The sequence below is a fragment of the Pleurotus ostreatus genome, assembly GCF_014466165.1.
Source record: "Pleurotus ostreatus strain PC9 chromosome Unknown scaffold_8, whole genome shotgun sequence".
In the NCBI taxonomy this organism is placed as follows: Eukaryota; Fungi; Basidiomycota; class Agaricomycetes; order Agaricales; family Pleurotaceae; genus Pleurotus; species Pleurotus ostreatus.
Window position 1 is genome coordinate 2,667,138 of NW_023503163.1, and position 16,797 is coordinate 2,683,934.

Below are 16,797 nucleotides of genomic sequence, written 5' to 3' on the forward strand. Positions count from 1 at the left end.
CGTACGATGTGAATATATATATAAATACGTAGGCGGCATTCTGATCGCATGCTGACGGTCGCACATATTCCCCAGACCCCCGAGTCGCTTAATACCGCCCATTTCCCATGTCTAACCTTCACTCGAGACTCGTCCAAGACCCCCCTCCCCCCCTTTCCCAATTCTTTGCCTCAGTCTTGACCGATGTACATTTACTGGCCATCCGTAGCACCCACAACGGTCGGGCTGCGACGCAATCTGAACAGCACAGCCGTGCACGCCCCCTCCGCTTGGAGTGTAACTTCCGGGTCAAAGGAGCGGCTAGCATTGTATGTACCAATTCCTTCATAACATACTTCATGATCCATCCCCCATACTCCATACCCCATTTGTTTAATCGTGTACTGACGTGCATTCTGTCTGCAGTCTTGAGCCAGTCGTGCGTTTAAACGTTTGCCTCGTTCGTTTGTGGTGTGGTGTACTCACGATCCGTATTCATTGATGATTGCGGTACGGGCAGCTCGTCGGATCCCTCCTCGAGATCGTGCTGTTCGGCGTCTTGATCGTCCAAATGCGTACGTAGACCCCCCGAAGCGGATCTATCACGGCTCGCTCGCTCACTCACTTACTTACTAACCTACTCAATCCACCTGCAGACGACTACCACAGGCGCTTCCCCCGGGATCGCACCGTGCTCAAGCTCGCAGGTACGCGCGAAAATTCAAACCACACACGACGCAGTTCGCTCACAAAACATTAATATCATACTCACTAATACTCACTCATACTCACCCATACTCACTCACAATCACCGTCCTCGACTCCCCGACAGCTTGGGGCGCATTCCTCGGGTCCGGCGTGCTCACTATCGCGATCTCCGTAGACTTGTGGGAGCGGGTGACCGACCTGACGTTGATACCCACTCTCGCAGACATGACGCCCAGCACCAAAGCCGCGCACGCCATGATCGCTATCCGTGAGTCGTACCTGATACGCAGGCGCGTCCCGCTGACACAGCTCCGCACGGCGCAGTCGGCTTCACATCGCAGCTATTCTTCGCGTGGCGCATCTTCCAGCTCTGCCACAAATGGTGGCTCCTCCTCCTCACGTGCTCGGTGCGTGGTGCTCAGAGCTCTAGTACTCGCGGACGGCTCACTCAACAGATGAGATAGCTTTCCGTCCCTGCGTTCGTGTGCTTGCTGCTCGCGGATATACAGCCCGGTATCGCTGACGCGAGTTCCCGCTCGCTCGGGACCATCGTGACCCCCGTGCGTACACATATCATCGTGCTGCCCGCATTGTGTGTGCAGTGGGTTCTCACGCGCTCACTGCCCATCGTAGATATGGATGGGATTCAGCATGTTCTGCGATCTCACCATCACCCTCTCCATGATCACCCTCGTACGCGCCCTTTCCCATTAATCCATCCCCTCACCCGCCTCTAACTAGCGTGGATCGCTGCCACTCTGGTTTGATGCAGTTATACAACGCACTGAGGGAGGCCATCTTCCGCAGGACGCGCCGCACGCTCGCGCACATCCTCGCGTTCACGCTCGAGACCGGGCTGCTCACCACGCTCCTCATCGCGGTCCAGATGGCGCTCATGCTCGAGCCGCTCGCTGCCCACGCGGACGGCGGCTCCGAGCGCCGCTGGCGGTGCATCTTGTGCGTTCCCGTTTAATTCCCGTTACCCTCCCCCCAGACGTCAAAGCGGGAGTCTCTGATCGCTAATCGCTGATTGCCTTGCAACTTGAACAGCTTCTACCCAACGGGCGCAGTGTGAGTGCTGCGCTGGTGTATCACCGGTAACTGTAGCGCTGACGCCTCTTTGTGCACTGCGTAGGTACGCGTCCTGGGTTCTCGCGTCGCTCAATGCCCGGTCGGCATTCGCGCGCGGCGACACGTTCATCGTGAGCTCCGTCTCGGGCCTTCCGACCACCTGCCCAGGCGACGCGCACGCTGAGTCCTGTACGACACAGCAGACCAAATTGGCTGCAAAGGATGCCGTGGTGGAGAAGCCAAGAGTATGTGTGTTCTGCGTTCTGCTACCCTTCCGCAGTGAACACTGAACGCGCTGGATGCTCCTTAGGCTGCGGCGCCTGGTGAAAAGCGGGGCTAAGAGTTCGATGCCGATGTCGACGATTTGGTTTCATGTATTCGTATTTTGGATGTACAGTGCACGGTATGATTAGCATGACGCAAAGTTACAGAAAGTTATGGGCATCATAGACTGGTGGCGTTCGTACCCGCGAACGTGAGTGTAGGCACGCCTGAGGAGGGCACAGACTCGCTTTGGCTTGTTCCTGTTTGCTGGTTCCTGTTTGCTGGTTGCTGGTTGCTGATTCCTGCTCGGGCTTGTGTTTGATTAAGACGATCGGGTATGTACGCGGGGGAAATGTTCTACGCATTCATGGCTAAGGCATCGCATCGACGAATCGATCAATCGATCAATTGACGTGCCGCAGAACATGCTGCAGTCTGACGAGAGCATGGAGTTGCATGGCATTGCGCGGGTGCTCACGAGACTCGAGACTCGAGGATGCACCAGTCAAGTTGGAACACGAATGGTAATGATTCCAGATGCGCGCTGTCGACCGTGCGGGCGGTACAACGCGCGAGCGAATTCCGCGCCGTATTTCACGGGGCCACTGATGTCTGACGTCGAGCGCAGACAACGGGCAATACTCCGTCCTCTGGCAGGCTGTGTCGCGTGCTGCGTGCTAAGTGCTGCGTGTGGTGCCACAGGACGAGCGCCTCACGTATTCCCGGCTCGTACACCGTGACGAACACTGTGCGGTCCCGTCAGTCGTGAGTGGGTGTTACTGATCTAATATCCAGCGAATATGGACCATTTGAGGGAGTGGGAAGGGGGGGAGGGGTGGGAGCGCAGAGAGTCGTGGTTCCCCCTTTGATCACTTTGGGTGATTCGATGTCGGTGAAGTATACCAGCGATGCGGCAGAACTGCGAACTGGCCAAGCAGCGCGATCTGTTCGCGGACCGTGGGGTCGAGATCGCCGCATGCGCGCGGTTTTCGCGTATGAGATCGTGGATCGCAGGGACGTGCACGGGGACACGGTACTGCGGGTTGAAGGCGTTGGACTGAGAAAGAGCGGACTCGAGGGACGCGACGAACGTGCTGCACGTTGAAGGAAAATAGGCGCCTGCACTCGCGATGCTTGGTTCCAAGCTTCTGGACAAACAATGATGGCATTTTTTTTCGCCTCACTGGACTCCTCTCGAAACTTTAACGGAAGACGAAGAAGAGCACGAATGCACAATCCGTGTAATCACGTCGTTCAAAAACCACTTGCGATCAGTCCTCTACTCAGGCCGCTCGCCCCCACTTGAATGCACGCCAATCGTGCCCATCATATCATAGCGACGGAATTCAAGGCATTCGGAAACCCGCCGACGTACATGGCGGTCCATACTCAAGGGAGGATCTCGGGAAGCCAGAATGTGCTGGCGAGGGCAGTCATCAGTCGCAGCGAGGGCGCATACACACTATCTAACGAGCTCTGAGCGATCTAATCTTCCGGCGCTTCACCCTCCTGCGATACCTGCTCTGTGCAACCATCAGCTCGGACATAGTCACCATTCCTCAAGCTCAAGCTCAAGGCCCGAACGTGTCTTGTTCGAGGCTCCTAGAAATCCAGCCAGCTCGCGTCGCATTTCACCAATATGGGCGGAGTTATGTTCGCCGTCTACTTAGCATTGGGCTGTGTTCGTACGAGATGGACTGCTGAGGCACGGTGCATGATGAGAGAGCCTATTCTGCGACGGTTCGCAGGTTTAACGTTTAGAGCGCTAGCACTCAAGACTATCATCGGCGGTGACTCGAGCCGTTGCATTCACCTTGAGTGAGTACGTCTTTGATTACCACCTCCTCGATCCTCGTCTCATGCTCCTCCCTCGCCGTTTCCCGTTCTCAGAGTCCCCCGCTCATGTTGCACCGCTCCCGTCCGAACGACGGCGTCTCGCGGAGCTGCCGCTCGGCCCAAACCCCCTGATCCCCTGATCCCCTCTCCCCGGCCCCGGCCCGTGTGGTCATCTACGTGCGTACATGTCCTCAGCGCTCAGGCCTCCGTACCCCGTTTCCCTCTTCCGTCTTCAAGCCCCAACGCCAACGGCCAGATCCCGTTCTTTTTTTCGATTCATATCTTTCGCTTCCTTGTCTTTCTTTTTCTCCGTCTACACTCGCGGCGGGATGGAGGGGCAGAGGGAGGGAGGCACCCTGCGCTGTGTTGCCTCCCGAACATTCCGAATGTTACGAATGTTGCAGACTTCGACGCTGGGCGCTGCACAGCCCGCTGTGGTTCGGACCCGCTGTGGCCTATCCCATCATCCATCATCATTCATCATCCAATAAACCCCACCATCCACCACCATCCAATAAACGTCGATATCACTCACGCGCATGCGCATGCGCAGGACTACTCATCAGTCAGCAGCAGTCAGCGGAAAAACGCACGAGCCACGAGCCACGAACAACGAGCCACGACGACACGAACAACGAGCCACGACGACGCTAACGCTAACACCAACGCCCGGGCAACTGCTGCTTCCTTTGGACATCGCACATAATGATGTCGGTATAGGAATCTCGAGTCGGGAGTGGGGAGTGGGGAGTGGGGAGTTGGGAGTTGGGAGTCCGTGCGTCTGTGCGTAGCGCCTCTCGCTCTCTTCAATTCCAACGCTCTCTCTTCAAATTAAAATCAAAATTAAAACGAACATTTTGTGTTGTTTGTTGTTCGCCCGATCTGGCGACTACAGAACCCCCGTCCTATCCGAACTAGCTCCCAAACTCCCGCCCTAAATCCAGAAATCCAGGCAAACTCGCTGCGGATGGAGCCGTTGGTGGACTAATGACGCTTTCGAATTCGGCGGTTTCGTTTCCCCGTTTCCTGCTGCGTGTATGTGTTTACGTGTTTATGTGTTTGTCTGCAGGCTACAGACTACGGTCGTCGCGGTTGCCCCCCCCCCCCCAAAAAAAAAGAGTCGGATAGATCCTTCTAGCCTGCCCGCCTGCCCGCCTGCTCCTCAATCTAGAGAGTGGATTCCGGGTCTTGAAATCTGCTGTGCCACGATGCGCGTTATGACTTATGATGCGGAGAGGAGAGGTTCGCCTTTGCATTCACCTTCGCCTTTGCATTTGCATTTGCACTCACATTTGCATTTGCATTCGCGGGAGATCCATACGGGCAGCGGTATCCGCAGCTGGCTTTGGATGCTGCTTGACCCCCCGAGTGTAGGTAGCTGACTGATAGCCGTCTAGAATGTTGATGAACGGCCGAACAAATGCGCTATCCCACCGCCCATGCGTGTTTGTGCTACACGAATATAATATACGACCCACCTCCGTCTCTGTCGAATTCGTCTCGTCTTTCTCTTTCTCTTGGGATGCGCTAGTTATATGTGCGCATCTCATCTCTACCCATGATGTGCGAGCTCTCGGTCGATTCTGCTTGTGGGGTTGCTGGCGTACGCGATCCCCCACACGACCACGCAACTGGCGGAAAACAGGCCGGCTCGTCTGCGAGTCGTCTGTGGGTATGTGTATGTGTTGCATTTACATCTATATGTGTGCTCTTGTTGAAGCATTCAGTCCTTCTGCGCGACATTTTAGAGAATGGGGGCGTGGGGTGTGGGGCGTGGGGTTGGGGAATCCCAATGCCTCCGTCTCCGATCCTGGATCTGTCATGCGCCTGCGAGTTATGATTTATCGCGGTTCTGATTTTCGCAGTGCTGGGTCGTTGGAGCGCCGCTGGGCCGTGGTCATGCAGATAACAATGTGGCCGTGAACGCCAGACCTTCGCGTACATCGGGAGAGGGATATATATAGTCCAGTCCGCATCAACAACAGTTACGAGTGGAGTACAATATTGCAGGCTGAAATGTAGATCTTTTACATGAGCTCCGAGTCACGAACTAGTTTCGCAGCCTTAGCAGAGCGAGGCGTAATGGCACATTCGAAGGGGATGATGTGCCTGCCGATGTCAGCGTATGAGCACCCTAGAAAGGAAAACGTGAAGGAGATACGCACCTCGTGAATCCGCCTTCCCACTGAATATCCTGCTCGATATCCCGGCCGCGTGCGTCCTTCGCTTTAGTGATATCAAAGCAGGAGAGGATCGACGCGACGGAGATCGCAAGGGAGTCCAAAGCGAAGAACCGGCCGGGACATATCCTATATGCAGCCGAGTGCGTGAGACGCAGGGCCGTTTAGTATACAATGGCGATACAGGAATGCTGACGTTGTGCTACACACCTTCGCCCAAATCCGAAGTTGGGGATGGGGTCGAGAGTCTTCGGATCGATTTCGCCGTCCTTCAGGAAGCGTTCTGGGTTGAATGTTTCGGGATCGGAGTAGACTTCCTCGTCTCTCAAGAGGGCCCTGCGCGGTGATCAAGGTCAGGTAGTATTCCTGCGTCAGTCATCACCCGATGAAATCGAGTGCGCACCAGACGTTGACGAAGATCGTGGACCCTTTGGGTATAATATACCCCTTATACTCGTCGTCCATCGTGAGTCGGTGGGGTGCGCCTAGAGGGCAACCGTCAGGAATATATCACGGCAAGAATGATGACAAAAACTTGCCTAAAGGCGATACCGATTGCCACCTACGATCCAGAGATTATGAACTCGAATGAAAAGAATAACACACGACATACCTCAATACCTCCTGCATGATGGCACGGACATACGGTAGGTGTGGTATATCCTCAAACGCGGGGAGTCGTGCACCAAGATAGGCATCGAGCTCCTCTTGGCCCTTCTTCTGCACGTCTGGATAGAGGAGCATTGCCGCCACGAACGTGTAGATCACTAGAGGCGATGTCTCTGCGCCCCCTGGTAGATACCTAAGCCACGGTTGTACACTGCAAATCCTGGAACAGTAAGCGCACCTGTATACGCAACCCATGTCACGTCCTTGATCAACTCTTCGTCTGGATGGCTGTCGATGCTGTGTCCGCCCAGACTGCGAGATAGGATGCTCGGCTCGCCTGTCCCTTCGCGCTGAGAAATCATCAGGATCGAATCGATGGAGTAGCAATTAATGAAGTACCCACCAAGCGACTACAACCCTGTTCGTATGGAACTTCTCTCATATCCATGGTATGGGGTCGCGCCCTCTCTGCGTACGCCTTGAACCCAGCCCCCGGCATCCATGTGGGGATATACTTGAGGAACGGAAGTATATCAACCATGAAGCTCCCGGAGATTGCAGCGTCCTTCAAGTTTACGAGGGCTTTCCCAGCGCGCTCGACATTGGGATCGTCCTCACGCTGGACGTCTACACCGTATGCGATTGCGATGATGGTCGCTGAGAGAGTACTTGTCGCACTCTCAGCCAATATCACAGACGCGCTGGAGTAAACTTACTAGTCGATATGATGAAGAAAGCGCTTCGGGTCCTCTAGCAGTCGCCGAAGGAGATCACGGGAGTACCACAGCTGCTTAGGGCGATGATTTGTTGAGCGTTCTGAATTGAATTCTTGCCAAAATGCGCGACGGCGCGCACGCCATGCATGTCCGTATGGTAGGAAACTCAACAGCGTTTTCCAACCTAGCCTAGAAGATGGGCTAGCACAATGTAGCGGCAGGTCCTTACAGCTCGTTCAACATGGTGCTCAGGGGTCTCGTGTGTGAGTGAGTACGAAGTTCGCAGAGATAGACCCCATGACATACCTGTCGGAGTACAGCGTAGAACGCACGCCGAGGAGGTCATTCGCCGCTTTGTATGAGTTGAGCACGACAATTGGGCTCCCCAAAACATTCAGATAAATGATATCTGAATCTAAGAACGCATTAACCACCTTCCAATCCCACGTAACACCGCTTACTATACTTCTTCGACCATTCATGATACTTTACCCACTGGTGTTCGGAGGGCATATCGAGCAGATTGCCGATTATCGGATAGCCCCTTGGCCCGGGAGGTAGAGGCAATCTGTTGCTGCGCCATCTTTTCAGACCAGCGAGAGCGAGAAGAAGTGCGAAAGCAATTAAGTAGATATCTGTCGACATGAGATGGAGTTTCGGTCTAGCAGAGACTAGCAGAATGCGGAGCTTATAAGTTGTAGTCCCATTGATACTTGAGAAAACAACTCCCTATTTGTGGATGATCACTCTAGTACGTCTGACGTGGGATACGGCGACGAGGCACACCGCTTGGTGTGACGATTCCACGTCGATTGAATGGACCGTGTGTTGGAGAGCAGCAGTGGAATTTCCAATGGCATCAAATCGAGGGCGATTCAGAATCTGGTCAGCGGCAGAAATAGAGCTTTCGTGTGAGCGATATTGATCCGTTTCTTCGCATTCATAGGACAGTTGCCACTTAGTGGCTTCTGAAGTAGACTCACGAGAAGTCATCGGTACATTCTAAACCCCCAAACACGCTGATAGATAGGTTGGTGTTAGCCAATGAAGCCACAGCTCTCAAGCACTTACGGTGAGTGGTAATTGCCCATTCCTGGGATGTCAAGAAGCAAAAGAATGACAGACAACATATGGTCAAACTCCGCACCGACAATGAATCGACCTGTCTGCTCGCTGCCATATATATCTATCAGCTGTGGCGTGACTGCTGACTCACCGACAGAATATCCATCCAATCCAACGTTAAGTCTCACTCCAGTCGGAGCGAAGACGTGGAGGCTATTGAGCCTATGGCAAGGAACGTATTTGGAGACTAAGGCCGAGTCATGGGCGGATACATACTTGATGGAAATGTGAGAGAGGAATCTGTGTATCGGATAAGTAGAACAATAGCGACGGCAAAACGATAAGTAACGCCGTTCTATCACCAAACTCTATCGTCTTTGATCATGGCTGAAAGAGTTTGGGGTTTCTTTGCATGGCCTGAGAAGTTAGAACGATGGCAGTCCATGTTCGGCTTCGACTCACGCTGTTTGGCAAGGTTCCTCCAGGCCAAACATCGGGATATATCCTGATTCTCCGCAACGCATCAAACGCTCAATCGTCTAGTCAGCAAGAATCAACATGTTCTCGGATTTCGAATCAGAGTCGGAGTTCAGCAATTCAGAGTCTGAAGATGCCTGCAGTATGATACATTAATCAAGTTCTTGTCGTCGTCCGAGTTACTAATCACCCTTAAGATATCTACGACAAAGCACCCTTGAATTGCCCAGCCCAAGACATTATTGACGAAGAAATTGCTGCACATGAGGCCGAACTTCGCGAACTGCGTGGCCGTAGAAACATATATAGCCCTATCTCAAAACTACCCAGCGAGATTCTTGCCAAAATCTTCGTCCTAGTAAGATGGACAGACAACTCTCTTAGTGTTGGCGGCATCTGCCATACCTGGCGCGAAGTCCTTGTCGACACAAGCGAAGCATGGAACAAAATCAACCTATCCAAAATCGATTCTCTCGACCATGCCGTCACAATGCTAGAACGCACGAAACAAGCGCCGCTATATATCGAATGTCTGCAAGCTCCTAACCTCGAGGCTCTGCATCTTACGATATCGCAGATTTCGAGAATCCGATGTTTAGACATTAGTATGCGTGACCTTGGAGATTCTCTGGCAACTATCGCTAGCGTTGGCTCAGAGATGAAGAAGAAATCTCTTCCGAATCTGCAGCGGCTAGCACTGCGAGGAGAGACAGGGCCAGGTATTGGCACTGTGGCTGTTTTTGAAGGCGTATTCAGCATGGATATGCCGAGCCTTCAGACCCTCGAACTCCACAGCATATCGCTCCAACCCGTACAATTCTTGCCAGTGTTCCCTCTTCTTCGGAAACTCCGGATCATCAAACCGAACACATTCCTTTCATCGTCCAAAGTTCTGATGGTTCTCCGTTGTACTCCGGCCCTGCGGGAACTTGAAATGTGGAGTTCCTCTCCCCTAGCTCCCGAAGAAGGGCACAATCAAGTCGAACGTGCATCTGTCGCTCTCCCCCACCTCTCATCGCTTTCTCTCCGGTCCATCGACCTCGTCGACGTGGCAGGCCTAATTCAGAGGATTCAATACCCTGCTTCGACGTGTGTGCGGCTCCGATCTGTCCATGGTCCATATGATACGGATCACATCAAGATACTATCTGCTATTCTCTCACACTTTGCACAAAGCGCGTCGGCGGCGTTGGCCGATGGCATGTGGCTATTGGATTCATCTAGGCTCCCTGGGTTCCGACTGGGAGTGTCGCTCTACTTGACATACATTGCGAAAACAGAGCGAGGGGTATAGGAGCGTCCTTATTCGATCTTCACAAATTACTCCCATCGCGGACCGAGAGATGGAAGGACCTATTCATACGGCATCAACAAGTGGAGACTCTGATTCTGGAGCTCCTAACGAATAGTCTCGTTGTTCAGGCATTGATAGACACTACGCGTGGAGGGGAAGATGTCGGACAACAACAATTGGACGGTGTACTCCCCAGGTTAACGAGCATAAAGCTGCGGGGATGTACCTTTGACAGCCGTGGGTCACAATCGCCGCTCACGTCCGGTCGTATCTGCGAGTTTCTTCAACAACGCCTAGACCTCGGGATCCCTCCCAACGTCTTCAAGATCCGTCGATGCAATATATCCCCCAACACAGTGGAATCCATCGCAGAAAACTTTACGCTGGACTGGGATGAAGAAACGAGAAGAATTTGACCACCCTGTGTATTCGCTCTGAATTGACAAAATGAACATAGACGAAGTCGTGAATACGAATTGCTACGGTATACGCCCAGCCATTCTATAGACGCGTCCATTGTCAGAGGGATGATTGAATCTTTTGATGAATACGCAAATGAAGGCTGGAAGGGTAAGTCGGGCGGATGCCATAGAGGCGCTTCACACTATGCACCAAGTAGCACGTCGACTCCACGGAGCTCCGTTCGTGCACCCTCCCCTTCCTCAACAGCCATGCTTGTGTCGTTGAAAAGACTGATGATCGGCGCCTCTGCGAGGCCGGATGCCTTGGATAGCGGAGGAGGGGCAGGCGCCCCAAAGAAGTCGACGTACGCCGTAATGTGTTGAGTAAGGGCGGTGCGGATAAAGCATATCAGATTTTTCGGTGTAGGTGGCGCGTCATCGGGAACAAACATCATTCCTTGGATGGGCACATAATCAACCAGCGACGGCCTCACATGCTTGGCGATCATGAGTTCGATTGCTTCAGACACCAGAAGGGGGAGTGGCGCAGGCAGTGCCCCATATACAGTTGGAATAGCCCGCATATTCTGTTCCTCGACGGAGCCGGTATTCCAGAAGCGGGGGACGATATCGTACTTGTTCCAGATATTTGCATTCCACACTTCGTATGGATTCTCGCCTACGGAGATGAGGGGGAATGATGTGGCGAAGAGGTCGGCGAATGGCCTGTTCCCGGAAGTACCAGAGGAGACCGAGTAAACAAGGACTTTGTCGGGGGATACATTCTTGAGCGTGCCGCCTTGAAGAACGGCCAGAGCAAGTGTCGATGACAACGTTCCTCCAAGGCTCTGGCCCGTGAAAATGACGCGGCTATCGCAAGGAATGTCCTCAAGGAACTGGGTGAGCGTCGTCCCTTGACCAGCTGAGGCTGCGTTCAATAGACGATAAACGCCATTCGCAATCCCGAGCGCAATGTAGGGTTTCTGCGGGTCAAGGGATTCTGGCGCAGCAGCTACAGGCGGCGAACCAGCGTCCTTGCAAAATGTGTCGAAATCGACGACTTGAGCAGTGTTTAGCACTTCTGCCCAATTGGCTGCCGATTTGCCGGCAAGCCCTGCGATGGCGATCACGTATGTCGCATTGCTGCCGTTATCGACATCTGCGCCGCGGGCGACGAACCAGATGTGATCGGCAGCGTTGTAGGTTTCGTCAGGGTGTAGTTTCCATACCGCAGGTCCCCAGACGACATTCCATGCGCCAATGCCAAGATCGTTGATAGAGGGCTGCAGCGCGTCGTCCATTTTCTGCTGGAGTTCTGCTTGGGTGCCCGTACAGCCGGTCGCGATGTTGCATGCTAGCACGAGGCTGTAAAGATTCTGGTGGATGTTGTAAGAAGACATGGGTTGCTAGCTGTCGGAGGCATGTTAGTTCTATGATTCAGAACGTAGTCGAATTTGTGAACTCACTGTAGTCCAAACGGGGTCGTTTGGGGAATAGGAACAAGACTGCACGACCTTTATACCACTCCCGGATATGCGGCCACGGTCGGTGCGGGTTATACTTTAGAAGCCCGAGCCGGGCAAGGCGGCAGTACCGTCCTTTAGACTTCAAACGCGCCAAGAGGATCAGCGGTCCCCATAGCGTATGGCAGCTCCCAGGTGGTGATGGGGTGTCTATGGCGCACCTGAGTGTGGGGTACCGAAGTGAGCTACATTGTTGCGTTATGGCGTTCCTAGAAGCGTGGATCAGTCAGTATGGTTGGCGTACAGCGTAAAGTGGAAGGACCGCAGACTAGACTTTGTGGAGTCAAATGGAGGTTTCGTCCTTTTATACGTAGCTGTGGCCCTCGACGACCGCACATAGCGAAAGTGGCTCGAAATGTATATTTCGAGTGACACCCAACAGCAGCGTATCGCGTAAACATGATTGAGAGAAGCGGTGCTCGACGATCATAGTACTGTAGTTTCTGCATCCTCGAGGACACCGACGTCGAGATCCTTTCTCCAGCCTTCTGATCTATGACCTGAATGCCTGCAACGGCCGAGGTTTGCGTCGATTCAGCACAACTGTGTGAGCGGCATGAACAGCAGACGCACCTCGTTATGATTCTCCCGCATAATGACTGATGCAGAGTTGAAAATGGCGATGAGATGCAGAAGACTGCGGATCGGTAAAACCAACCATGGAGGCTTGACGAAGGGAGATCCCGCCCTTGCTTGGTCGGGAACCCAAAACCAAACATCGGGATTCGGGGGTCCGTGCGCAGGGCTGCTCGCGTCGACGTCCTTTTTCCGCCAATGCAACAGACGGCCCGACGTGCTGGCATCTCAGCGGTGTCTTACAGCGACATTCAAGATTCAACGCGCCCATACTGACCTCATTCCGGCCTCAAGCACCCACCAGGACACTACTGATAGCCCACCATGAAACCTTCATATAGCTTGCACGACCTAGTCAGAGCCCTGAACTGCTTTCTTACGAGCACGTATCCTCCTACTCCACCCAGCTCTTCGATTTTACGGGCTGCGCGCGAAGGACGATGCGTATTCAAACGTACAACCTCGTTCAAATTCCAAAGTACTCCATGTATGCACTGAGGTGACGGGGGACCGAAGGCTCGGGGCGCTTGGCCAGAAGAACGCCGAGTAATTTGAACGTGACCAAATTGCGAAGGAGTGGCCGCGCGAAGGGGAGGGTGAGTCCGTCGTTTATGAGAACGAAGAGAATCATTTACAGAAAACTCTCCGGCGTAGTAATGGATCGCTGATTGTCTGTTGCGTCTTCGTTTCCAATGCGATCTATTTCTACTACTACCGTCGTCTGTTCCTTGGGACGCAGCCAGCGAGACTACTTCAGTCCCCAATGTAGCCGGTTTTCACTCTATTGAAGGCTCGGCTCCTGATCAAAAGCTCCTCACGCGTATTCTCCATGCGTGCCGCGTTACGGCAGGTCATCCTTCCATTCCCTTGCTCCAAGTTTGGGTGCATGAGCTCCTCGACATCATCACGAGGGTGGTGTATCTTGACTCGCGAGAATCAGGCTTCAGGTATCCTGGTCATTTGGAAACCACGGGCCTACCGAAAGCGGCTGCAACCTCGACATACAAACGACTGAGTATGAATTGAAGCTTTCAAGATGTAGAGGACCTGAGGTCGAACAGATCGAATCCCCACCAGCAACATCGATATCGACCTTCGACTGAATAGAAGCATTAAATACACAGTTCAGACCATCTGCTCCCGCCTTCCGGATGCCTAGTAGCTCATCCAGGATGAGGTCCATCATCCCAACGTGCGGGTGCGTTATTCGTATTCACATCCGGCCCTTCTTCGCTGACGGCCCTCGCATATCCAACACAATAGCAGCCCGTGGTTTCGCCCAATGCTACTTCAACGACAATCTTCGTTTACATTCGTTTTTGCTTTTGGATGGACTGACGGTACGTTTTTCAGCTTGCTTGAATCTGGATTGCTCGGAGTTCAGCTGCTCCCTATTTGAGAGCCTTATACGACTGTTGCTGTCGATCGGCGTCATTAATCAGCACATTCACCGATGTGAAAGTCGAGTTTGGTGAGTGCCAGTGAGTCGAGCATGTCCCTGACCTAATATGTAGCGCCGCTTCGAAGCTCGGGAGGGGCGGCACCTACGTTGAAGTTGGAGGATACCTAGTTCGATCTACGCCGCTGAGCCGAGCCGAGATGTCGGGACGGCCCCTCCGATAATCACTCGCCAACACCTCCGCCGACTAGCTTCCACTCCTCACGGTCGGCCCCAGCGCATGTCAGCTGTTGACCACGAAGACCTGGAATCGATACGACGCCATGCAACATGTGTGGACCTGTAGAGGTGCAGTATCCTTGGGATAGTCTGGGATTCACGACGAGCTGCTTCTCGCGTTTGTAGTCGTTATAGGCCAGACTCCCTTTGCAGGCGTGAAGCGGACCGTGCTTGCGCATGGTACGCGTAGAGAGCACAAGTTTGGGAACAGAGCGCACAGCGGCAGACTCGCTGCCATGTCAAGAAAAACTGACTCGCAAAATGCACCAACCGGTTCGGATATGTCTCTTCTCGCCGAATCATGATACAGGTTCTCGTGCATCTAAGCCTCGCGGCTGGTTGGTCTGCTTAGTCGGACACTTCCCCTTCGTCCTCCCAATGTTGTTCACAGGAGTTCTTACCATCCTGGCTTACGAGTCTCGACGCTACTATGTGTCTCCATGAGATGCCACTTTATCGAATTTAAGTGAATTAGATGCACTTGTTGTTGATACAAAGGTCACAGGCGAAGACGAACGAGGAATACAGGCGTGACGAATATAAGAAAGTAGAAGGAACTTTGGGCATTGAGGTCTCGGCTTAGAGGCACTGAGAGTAATAATCTGCGAATATGCAATTAAAGGCGAAGTAGTGGATGAGGAAAGGTGTGAACGTACCATTCAAAGCCGTGCAAACGAATGGAGCAATACTGAAGAAAGAACCAATGATCAGCGACCGCTCCGACGCATTCTACATAGAGGGACTCACCATCCTGTAGCTCCGGAGTATCCAATACCTCCACACTGACCGAACTGCGCGACAGTTCCGGGGGCAGCTGTTGAAGAGGGCGCGTTGGTAGTGGCCGGGGAGGTCGGGACGGCTGTCGAACCGGGGTTCGGGTTGGAGGGAGGAGCAGAGGCAGCGCCGTAAAGAGGAGGGCCTGGGATTACGTAGGTCATTTGAGATGTTGCGGCTTGAGTATAGAGGTCGATTGTGACTAAGAAGGGTATCGTAAGAAAACATAGAACCTTGTTTATGCAGAGGGTGGACGCGTACTTCCTGGATCAGAAGCCTTGTAGGCTCCGGGGAACGAAACTAACTCCGCAGCGTAGGAGCCCGCGAACCACCTCCGGTGATCGTGATTTGCGCGCATTCCGGGTAGAATTGCTATAGAAGATGTCGATAAATACTAGTGACTGAGAAAACGAGAAGCTTGGTACGTACGGCAGGCATGGAATGCAAGGCGATGGTCTCGAATCTGATCAAGTAACTGCCAGAGGGCACGGAGGCGGGGATGGTTGAAGTCCAGCTGTTGTTCTGGGCGATCATTTTGCCAGCTGCCCATGTTCCAGCGCCGACCGATCCAGAGAGCAAGCCTGCTTCGTCGATCTTGAACTACGACGCATCATGGAAAGTCTTTAGAGAAGAAGAGGGAAGAGGAGAAAGAGGGAGGCAACGTACCCATTTCAGCGAGTTCGCGTTCACGCCAGTGCACGTAGATCCGGGGCATTGGGCGAGGTAGGTGAGCTGCAAGCGGATACAAATTCATGTTAGTCAGTGTACGACTCAACTTTGAGAAAGAAGTGGGACTCACGACTGGGCCGGTGTCGTGTGGCCAGGTGTTCCAGAACGCGGTGATGGGGGAGCCCGCGCCGACGGTTGCAGTGAGCTGGCCAGCGGGGGATGTACCGTCATCGTTGCACGCAAGAGTGTTTACAGTAGGGTCTTGTATCGGGTTGCTAAGATAATCCACATATCAGATTACCGAGCGAGCTACCGAGTATGAGTTCATGGCGAAGTAACTCACTATGTGTCCCAAGGTCGCTGAATAGTGGACTGACCCACGGGACTGTTGTACGGTTTCCATCCGTCGTACCATGTTCCGGCGATGGAGTAGGATAGAACACCGCCGTGAGCGAGGGTACGGGGTACCAAGGCGGATGCGATGACAAGGGCTGCTGCGGAAAGACCAAGCATAGCTGGAGGATGAACGAGCTACTAAGTGCTCGTCGCCTTCGGACTTTGTGTTGAATCAGAATGGCATACGACGAACGAGGTTATATATGCTCACCTCGCAGCTAGGGCTAAAAACAACCCGACACACGACCTGGAGATGCCGTCCATCGTTGCCGACGGTGAGAATCTGCTTTCCACGTTGAGACGTCTGATTTGGATTCTTCCGTAGGCGGGGAGAGTCGCATAAACGTCGCTTCAGTCGAAAGCGCAAGTATGCTAAATGTCGGATCAATGATGGTGGACATGTGAGCGGAAGAGCGTATGAAGTGAGCGTGGCGGCATTAGCATAGAGAGGCGGAAACACTACGGATCGTTCTGTTCTAATTTTGTCGACCTTCCTAGAGGGCGTTGCGAAATTGACGTTGACGTTGACGGCGCGTGATGTTATCGAGGCTAGAGATTTTCCGGAGGCGAACCATGACCAG

General features: G+C 53.4%; 5 protein-coding genes across 5 annotated transcripts; 2 read left to right on the plus strand and 3 right to left on the minus strand.

Moving 5' to 3' along the window:
- Window positions 1–107: 107 nt before the first annotated feature.
- On the plus strand, window positions 108–2,098 carry PC9H_011206 (uncharacterized protein; the record flags this gene model as incomplete). Its single annotated transcript, XM_036780691.1, has 11 exons — window positions 108–308; window positions 500–554; window positions 636–686; window positions 812–955; window positions 1,012–1,094; window positions 1,152–1,247; window positions 1,321–1,380; window positions 1,460–1,644; window positions 1,738–1,758; window positions 1,823–2,003; window positions 2,069–2,098. The coding sequence occupies 11 exons, from the start codon at window positions 108–110 to the stop codon at window positions 2,096–2,098; spliced, it is 1,107 nt and encodes a 368-aa protein (XP_036628074.1).
- Window positions 2,099–5,885: 3,787 nt separating this feature from the next.
- Window positions 5,886–8,008, minus strand: PC9H_011207 (uncharacterized protein; the record flags this gene model as incomplete). The annotated part of the gene is made up of 11 exons (XM_036780692.1): window positions 5,886–5,967; window positions 6,024–6,167; window positions 6,249–6,374; window positions 6,442–6,523; window positions 6,641–6,829; window positions 6,886–6,997; window positions 7,051–7,315; window positions 7,364–7,552; window positions 7,593–7,619; window positions 7,670–7,778; window positions 7,825–8,008. The coding sequence occupies 11 exons, from the start codon at window positions 8,006–8,008 to the stop codon at window positions 5,886–5,888; spliced, it is 1,509 nt and encodes a 502-aa protein (XP_036628075.1).
- A 978-nt stretch (window positions 8,009–8,986) lies between these two features.
- PC9H_011208 (uncharacterized protein) lies at window positions 8,987–10,199 on the plus strand (the record flags this gene model as incomplete). The annotated part of the gene is made up of 2 exons (XM_036780693.1): window positions 8,987–9,047; window positions 9,103–10,199. The coding sequence occupies 2 exons, from the start codon at window positions 8,987–8,989 to the stop codon at window positions 10,197–10,199; spliced, it is 1,158 nt and encodes a 385-aa protein (XP_036628076.1).
- A 604-nt stretch (window positions 10,200–10,803) lies between these two features.
- PC9H_011209 (uncharacterized protein) lies at window positions 10,804–12,000 on the minus strand (the record flags this gene model as incomplete). Its single annotated transcript, XM_036780694.1, has 1 exon — window positions 10,804–12,000. The coding sequence occupies one exon, from the start codon at window positions 11,998–12,000 to the stop codon at window positions 10,804–10,806; it is 1,197 nt and encodes a 398-aa protein (XP_036628077.1).
- Window positions 12,001–14,956: 2,956 nt separating this feature from the next.
- Window positions 14,957–16,333, minus strand: PC9H_011210 (uncharacterized protein; the record flags this gene model as incomplete). The annotated part of the gene is made up of 8 exons (XM_036780695.1): window positions 14,957–14,979; window positions 15,034–15,065; window positions 15,125–15,353; window positions 15,413–15,523; window positions 15,577–15,751; window positions 15,818–15,883; window positions 15,951–16,095; window positions 16,164–16,333. The coding sequence occupies 8 exons, from the start codon at window positions 16,331–16,333 to the stop codon at window positions 14,957–14,959; spliced, it is 951 nt and encodes a 316-aa protein (XP_036628078.1).
- Window positions 16,334–16,797: the final 464 nt, after the last annotated feature.